This window comes from Terrapene carolina, unplaced genomic scaffold, assembly GCF_002925995.2.
Source record: "Terrapene carolina triunguis isolate 2854851 unplaced genomic scaffold, T_m_triunguis-2.0 Scaffold33708, whole genome shotgun sequence".
In the NCBI taxonomy this organism is placed as follows: Eukaryota; Metazoa; Chordata; order Testudines; family Emydidae; genus Terrapene; species Terrapene triunguis.
Genome location: NW_020698059.1, coordinates 4,250 through 12,425, shown reverse-complemented (window position 1 = coordinate 12,425; position 8,176 = coordinate 4,250). Strand labels below are relative to the sequence as shown.

Here is an 8,176-nt window from a genome sequence, read left to right as displayed (position 1 = left end):
TGTGAGGGGTAGTGGTGGGGAGTTGGTACTATGCATGGGGGGGTTGAGGGGAGGCAAGGGTCTGGCACTGTGGGAGGAGTGCAGGGGTTGGCACTGTGTGGTGGGCCGGGTGGAAGTGGGGGTAGGGGGCTTTGTTTGCCAGCTGTACATGGGATGCAGAGCGGTGGAGGTTGGGGTGTGGCTGGGGCTGTGCAGTGAGATGTGGGGCCTGTGGTGGGGGCGGTACAGTGCCCAGCGCAGCTAGGGGGCATCCTCGGGAGGCAACAGCATGATGTGACCAGAGGGAGACGGGCGGTGATGGGGCCATGTGGGGCTTTCACAGGAGCAGCAGGGAGGGGGCTGGAGGGGGCTGGAGATGGAGCTGAGGGGCATGCTGGGAAATTGGGCCATGGATGGGAGCTGGGATGGGGGTGGAGGGGACGGAATCTGGCTACTCCTTTCCAGGCCAGCCCCGATCTACCATCCCTCTCCTCTCTCCTAGGGGCTGACGTGTGCATCAGGTTCATCGAGCCTCAACCCAGGTGCCACCATGGCCTCCCAGACGCACCCCCTGCATCCCCCACCTCCCTGCCCTACTTCCAATGGCAGCACGGGGGCCAGAGGTGGGCAGCTGGCGGGCAGCCCCAAGACAGGTACGTGCTGGTGGGGAAGGGAAGAGTAGAGGGGGGCTGGGATGGAAAATTACAGAGCTAGGGAGCAGCTCACTTGAGTGATGGGCACCAGGGAACAAGGAGCATGACTGAGTTCAGAAAATGCCTGGGAGTGGGGAATGGGAAACGGGACCTTTCCCCGCTAGGGGACACCGGCTTCGATCCTGCCTCAGACTGGCTCTGGGGGTGGGAGATGGGACATGGGGCCAGGCTCCCAGTTGCTTTTCAGGGGTCCATCTGTGAGACAAATTTGAGTTCTCAGCCTGGTGTCACCCTCACAACCCCCCAGCACTGAGCATCTGTCAGCGCAGGCCCTGGAGAGCCATGTCCACCCCAGAGCGGCCAGTCTGGAGAGTGGGGTTGCCTGGGCTGTCCCTGTTGGGGCGCTGACCAGAGCAGTGCCTGCTCCGTGGGGTGCGCTGTTGGTGCTTCTTTGCCATGTGGTTGGGCTCTGAGATGGTCTCTTTCTCTCCTCCAGCTCCAGGTGACACTCGCCTGAAGCCGCCGGTCGGGCCCAAACCCCGCACACTGCCCAAACCGGCTGTACCAGCCAAGCCCTGCACCCCGCCGCCATCCCCTGGGTCGCGGCCCCCCCGCCTCGAGTTCCCCTCTGCCGAGAAGATCAACCTGCTGGCGGGTCCCAAGCCGTACGGTGGCAGCAGCACCGCCCTTAAACGCCTGTCCTTCGGCCTCAAGAGCCCCCCGGCGGAGACCTCCAATGTGAAGGGGGCACCGCCACCCGCAGCCAGAGCCCTGCCCTGTACCACAGAAGAGAGATCGCCGGATCCTGTGACGCCCCCTGCTGGCGGGCCCCTCGGAGTTCTCAAGGGCGCTGCACCGTTCAAAGTGAAGCCGGTGCCGGTGGTGGCCAAGCCGGAGCGCTTCCCCGGAACCACGGTGGAAGAGATCTTGGCCAAGATGGCACACCCCCGCAAAGAGGGGCCGGGCAGTCCCGACCTGGCCTGGGGCCGGCGCTCAACCTTCAGCCCTGACAGCAGCTCCCGCTTCAGGCCCAAAAGCTATGCCGCCTTCCGGAGACAGCCTAGCGCCGAGGGAGGGGAAGGTGACGCTGTCGCCCCTGGCTTTGAGGCCTCCTGGGAATCTGGGCTCCCGGAAGCTCAGGAGAGCAGAGCGTCCTGTGGGGACAAGCCGGTCGCTGGCAGGACGAAGAGAGAAGGAAGCCCGAGTCCCATTGGAGAACGCCCACCAGAGCCCCCAGACGGAGAAGCAGAGAGAGACCCTGGCACAGCCTCCAGGAAAAGGTGAGGGGCTGATGTGCAGGGGTGGGGCTTGCAGGGCATTGTGAGTAATGGCCTTGTCTGTTCTGGGGAATGGGCAAGGTGTGCTGCACTGCATTGTGGGTAAGAATCTGGCAAAGGCGCTAGGATCTGGTGCCCGGTCTTCCCCCCAGGAAGTGGAGAGGAAGCCAGAAAGGGGATTGTTACGTGGTGCTTCCTGGATGTAGAGGAGAATCCTAGAGGCACCCAAACAGCTCTTTGGCACCTGTATAAAATCACCCCTGTAGTTAGATGAGTGCAGCTCTGCATATGGACAAGACCTTAACACCTAGTGCAGAGTTAACCTGTGGAACTCCTTGCCACAGGATGTGGCTGAGGTAACAAACTTGGCACAATTCCAAAGGGAGTGGATATTAGATAATTGTAACATGTCCACAAGGCCTTGGTTTATTTTGAGTTGGTTAGGAACACGGTTAACCTAAACCAAAATAAGCCACTCAGTAAGGGTCCACATGGCAGGACTGTGCGCTTGGTTTAATTAAACCAAGGTGAGTTGACAGTAGATGGGGCCCGGGACATGTTCCCAGTTCCCGAGAGCTGGCAGTTTGAGACCCACAACGTGGGGGTCCATGGTGAGAGCGCCGGGTAGGAAGGATCTCTGGAGAAATGTTTGGAAGAGGAGAGTGGACCAGGAGCATGATCCAGGTGCAGGGGGCACCGGGCTGGTGTGGGAGATGATGGGAGAAGATCAACTGTGGGCAGGTTGGTGAGGTTCTGACAGGCCTTGGATGTAAGGGTGAGGGGTTTGTAGTAGAGAGAAGAAGGGGCCATCAATGGAGGTAGGAGTTGAACGGGATACGACTGTGGAGTTAGAGAGGACAAGGTGGATCCTGGTGAAGATAAGTGTCGAGCTCTTCTAGAGAGCTTTAAATCCATAGATTTCAAAGCACTTTCCCAAGGAAGTAGGTATCGTTCTCCCCATTTTACACATGGGGAAACTGAGGCATGGGGAGGGGCCATCCAAAGCACCCAGCAGCAGAGCCGGAAATAGACCCCAGGAGTCCGGAATCCATATACCCGCAAGGAATATTTTAGTTGGCAGGATGTTCTGGAGACTAACCCCCCATTTCTCCGTGTGTTCTCTCCCTCAGTGGCTCCTTCCCGGCCGGCGCCAACTGCGACGGGGACCAGTCCGGACGCAGGAAGCCGCCATCCCCCCCTGGTGTGAGTTCTCGGCTCGCCCCCTCCAGCGTGGCAGCTGCTCTGCTCAGTGCTCTCCTTCCGGGCTCTCCTGTCTCCTCCTGGGCTCCCTCTCTCTGGGGTGCGTGTCTCCTCTCCCTTCTCTGCCAGCCCTAGGGCGCCAGCTCCTGCAGCTGTCCCAGGAAGTGAGGCCACGGGAACCCAGGCGTCCTGCATGGCACCATGGGTCCCCCACCCATAGGCTCCTAGGCCAATGCTGTTTTATCTTGCCCAGCCCCGGGGAGCGGGGTGGACACACGAGACCAGGCCAGCCAATTGAATCAGGGTCTCCTGAGGGGGGCGCTCCCCCCCCGTGGCAGCAGCTCCCCCCGGCCCGGGGACTCAGAACACGGCACTTGCTCTCAGCCCGGATGCCTGCGCCCAGGAGGGAGCAGCCCTGACTCACCACGTTGGGCTCGCTGACCTGGCAGGTATGCGGCAGGCGGGCGGTTCCCGGCCCCACTGGGCCCTTGGCCAAACTCCTAGGCAGGGAAAGGGAAGGCGGGGCGGGCACGCCCTCTCCCCCGCCCCCCCAGCCACTCCTCTCAGGACGCGGGGGAGATAGCCAGGAAAAGGTTAACCATTAACTCCCTTTCCCTGGTGGGGGCGGAGTGAGGAATTGACCCTCGGGCCCCCTTCCCTTCTCTCTGGTGGGGGCGGGAGCATCTGACCCTCCTGCCCTGGAGCTGGGGGTCTCCAAAACCCTGAATGCCACTCTGCAGCCATATGGCTTGATACTTCCTGCTTGCTTTTTCCTCCTCCTCCTCTCTGCCTTCATCTCCCTGCCATGGGGCTCCCCGCAGTGGGGAGGGGGAGGGCACCCTAGATCATGGGAGGCTGCAGCTGAGGCTAAGCTAGGGAGCTGGGCGTGAGGCAGGAGTGGGGCTGGAGGGGTCGCCTGAGCACGAAAGGTGGGACCGGGTAAGGGACAGGGCCGGGCAGCAGCCCCCCCCAAGGGAGATTGGGATCCAGCTGGTATGAGTGATGCGGGGAACATCCTTGATGCCTCCAGTGAGATGCTCCCCAGGGGGAAGGGAAAGGGGGACCCGGGCAGTGGAAGTCGGGGCATCTGGGGGTCAAGGGTGGTTCATGGGTGGTGGAGGTTGGGGCTGTCTGAGGGATGGGGGGAAGCCCCAGGCGGTGTGGGTTGGGGGAGGGGGAAGTCCTGGGGGTTGGGGGCAATCCGGCGGGGAGAGCCCCAGATGCTGGGGGTCGGGGCGGGGGAGGAAGCCCTGGGAGCTGGAGGTTGAGGGCTGTCTAGGGACGGGCGGAAACCTCATGAGCTGGGGGGGGGGTTAAGCTCTGGAGATTGGGGGACGGGGGGCAGCCCTGGGCACTGGGGGGGAAGGTCTTGGCGATGGGGTTCAGGGGCCATCCAGGGGATGTGGGCAGGGACACTCCAGGTGCTGGGGGTCGGGAAGCGTCTGGGGATGGTGTTTGGGAGCTATCCGGGGGGAGCCCCCTCGGTCCGGGGCGTGCGTGGATAATGACTCTGATCTCCCGTTCTTCTCACAGTTCTCCTTGGCCCGGACCTGCCCCATCCCCGTGGCTCCTGCTGAGCTCCCCTTTGGGGCAGCCCCCGACACCTCTGCTGGTCTTGCCCGGGCCCCCGGGGCCCCCATCCTCCCTGCCGAGCATCCTGCCTCAGCCCCGGGGTCCCCCGCTGTGCCTGCCGAGCTCCCCACCCTTGGTTCCACCCCTGCCCTCACTGAGCTCCCCTCCAAGGTCGGGCCCACCTTCCCAGGCACCCCCGAGTCTCTGGCTAAAATCCCCATAGGGCTACTCCCAGCACCCGATGCCACAGACATTCCAGCTGAGCCCTGCCGCAGAATCTCCCGCTCCCTGAGGTCTCTGGAGGTTCCTGGTGAGGGGTCCCCACCTCCGTCCGGCCTCCCTGCAGGCCTGGCACCAGGCATTCCGGATGCCTCCACAGAGCTCCCCCACAGCCCCCCTGCAGAGCAGCCCCTGGCACCAGGCCCCCCTGATGCCCCTGCCAGGTTCCCCCACAGCCCACCTGAAGGGCAGGCCCTGGCACCAGGCGCCCATGATGCCCTCACAGAGCTCACCCACAGCCCCCCTGCAAGGCGGGCCCTGGCACCAAGCCCCCCTGATGCCCCTGCTGAGCTGCCCCCCAGAATCACTCACTCCCCAGGGGCCCCCGAAGCTCCTGTTCCATCCCCAGACACCCCCAATCTGTGTCCTAAGCTCCCCACCAGAGTCTCTCGGTCTCCGGGGTCCCCCGATGGACCCACTGAGTCCCTGGTGTCCCCGTACAGCCCCCCATCTCCTGAGCGGGGCTCCCCTTCACCCCTCAGCAATGCGGAGCCATATGTGGGGCCTGCGCCAGCGGACGAGAGCTCCCAGTGCCCACAGCTGGGGCTACGGCGCTCCTCAGACGGGGTGGTGCAGCTGCCAGACAAGGGGCTAGGAATGGGAGTGCTGGGGGGCTCCCTGGCTGCCCTGCCTCGGGGAGGGCCCCCCCCACTCCGGGCCACCCCTGGAGGGCGAGTCCAACTGGACCCTGTCGCAGTCGTTCGAGTGGGCGTTCCCATCTCGGACTGCAGAGTGGGAGCCCCCCAGATCCCCCATCAGAGAGGCGGATGACTCCGGCCTCTCTGAGCAGGGGGACTCGGATGGGGAGGGCCCGGCCCGCGCCCCCAAAGGGTCTGAGGAAAGGAGCAGCTCAGAGAGGCTGAGGGCGGGGGAACTCAGCGCTGCCCTGGATTGGCAGGACGCTGAGGCTGCTGGGAGTTCTGCCCACCTAGATGGTGCCACGGGGGCCCCATGTGATCAGGGAGCAACTGAGGTGGGGGGCCTGGAGGCCACATGTCCTGGAGGCCCCGTGGCACAAACGGAGCCGCCCGTGACTGAGCTGAAGGGCCCTGCAGTGGTGGATGAGGCGGGCACTATCTGGGAGGAGCAGGGCAGGCCACTGCTGGGTGCCCCCTTGCGGCTGACCGAGCCGAAGCCAGGCCAGGAGAGAGCCGCCCCCATTCTGTTGTCTGATACTCCCCGGCCAGCTGGTGCCGACCGATGCCAGGAGGACAACTTGGTGCTGGGCCTGGCGCCGGCGGGGAGCTGCCAGGAGGGCCCGAGGCCGGGCGAGGCGGGTCCTGAGCCGCATCCCAATGCGCGCTGGTTGGATGAGCTGCTGGCATCGCCCCCGCCCAGTGCTGATGAGACCAAGCGAAAGGGCACACCTGAGCCCAGGGACCCTGCAGGGCCAGAGGTAAAGGAGGGGTGACCGTGTGCAGGAGGGAAGGGGGAGTCTCTTGGCACCAGTGGGGGGTGCTAGGAGGATTTCGTCTCCTCAGTGTGTCTCTCTCCCCAGGGTGAGTGTGGGGGAGGGGTGTCTCCCGAGGCCCAGCAGGGAGCGCTCTCCCCAGGGGGAGGGGGAGGGTCTCATTGTGGATACAGTGCCCTCTGCTGGATCTGGGGGATGTGTGTGGGGGCATCTCCCAGGGTATGTGGGTGAGGGTAGGCATATCCCCAGGCCCCACAGGGGGCGCTGTCCCGAGGGGGAGGGTCTCATTGTGGATACAGTGCCCTCTGCTGGATCTGGGGGATGTGGGTGGGGGTAGGCATATCCCCAGGCCCCGCAGGGCGCACTGTCCCCAGAGTGAGTGTGGGGGAGGCGAACGCCCTCCTCTCAGCCCATCCCTGGCTGTGGCAGCGGAAGGGGTTAACTCCCTGCTGGGGCGAGGGGTGGGGGTTCTCCACTGAGCAAGCTGGGCTGAGCTCCGCAGGGCTGGGCATTGGCTGCTGGCGGAGTGTGCAGAGCAGTCAGACAGGTTGGGCAGAGGCAGAGGAGCGTGCTGGGGCGAGCTGGGACAGGGAGAGCCGCTGAAGGCAGCAGTAGAGCTGGCCTCTCCCGGGCTATCCTTCTTGGGGTGCATGGGGTGGCCTGCTACAGCCATGGCCAGGGAGGCTGGTGGGATGTCTGTCCTGGAGCGACTCTTGGCTAACTTGGAGCTGCGGGACGAGGCTGGGCGTGCTCGGCACATGAGTGAATGGAGCGCCCCCTGTCCGGCTGTGAGTACAGACGGTGCTTCCGACAGCATCGGAGTGGGGGGACCCGGGGGACCTAGGAGACCTTGTTCCTCTGGCCGCCCGGCTGGGCTGGGTGGGGGGTTCAGATTGGCTGGGGCTGCCCAGTGAGCTCACTCCCCCCAAGTGCTGTGGCAGAAGGGGGGTCCCTGAGAGCAAAGGGCATTGGGCCAGGATCAGAGGGGCTAGTGAACTGGAGACCTCAGGAAGGGCGAGTCTCCTGCCTGTCTTGCTGGGCGGAGGTGATGCTCAGGAGTGGAGGGTAACCCGGGACCCCAATGCCGCAGCTGTGGGGGATGTGCCCCCAAGAGACAGATCCCCTGGAATTTTGCCTGCCTCGCATACAGCCTGGCCAGTTTGGGATGGAGGAGTTGATGCTCTCAACCCCCCCAATTCTTGCCTCTTTTAACCCTATTCTCCTCCTCCCCTCCCAGGATCTCCTCGGCTGGTCGCGGAAGGATCTGTGCAGCGAGTTCGGCATCAGAGGGGCCCACCGGGCCGGTGAGTTTGGCTGGGCCACCGAGCCCGGCACGGGGAAGACAGACTGGCCCAGCAGTTACAGAGCCAGTGAGACGGAGCAGGATCGGGAGTTTGGCACTGGCACACAGGACTGGAGCGGCTCATACAAAGAGACGGAGCTGCTGGGCGATTCCAGTGTGGGGCACGGAAACTGGCCCGACGCCTACGGCATTGGGGACGGCTGCCGGAAGGAAGGGGAGTTCAACTCCGGCAACCCAGACTGGAGCAGCCAATACAACACTGGTGGTGCTGACAGCCCGGATGGGGAGTTCGGTACCAGGAAACTGGACTGGACCAGCACCTACGGCATTGGGGACAGCACCCAGCAGGATAAGAGGTTCAGTACCGGCAAGCCAGACTGGACTCCTGAGTATAGTGTCGGTGATGCAGCCCGGCAGGATAGAGAGTTTGGCACCGGCAAGCCAGACTGGACCCATGAGCCTGGTGTCGGTGATACAGCCCGGCAGGATAGAGAGTTCGGCA

The 8,176-nt window shown here is 64.0% G+C and overlaps 1 protein-coding gene across 1 annotated transcript in view; it reads left to right on the top strand.

Annotated features, from left to right (window-relative positions):
• The first annotated feature begins 455 nt into the window (after window positions 1-455).
• LOC112113070 (182 kDa tankyrase-1-binding protein-like) overlaps window positions 456-8,176 on the top strand; it is a 10,264-nt gene continuing 2,543 nt past the window's right edge. Inside the window, 7 exon segments of the mRNA XM_029914212.1 lie at window positions 456-632; window positions 1,129-1,912; window positions 3,040-3,112; window positions 4,643-5,599; window positions 5,601-6,356; window positions 7,609-8,174; window position 8,176. The exon segment at window position 8,176 is cut by the window's right edge and continues 2,543 nt beyond it. Of these exon segments, the coding sequence (XP_029770072.1) occupies window positions 530-632; window positions 1,129-1,912; window positions 3,040-3,112; window positions 4,643-5,599; window positions 5,601-6,356; window positions 7,609-8,174; window position 8,176 (3,240 nt within the window). The 5' untranslated portion in view covers window positions 456-529.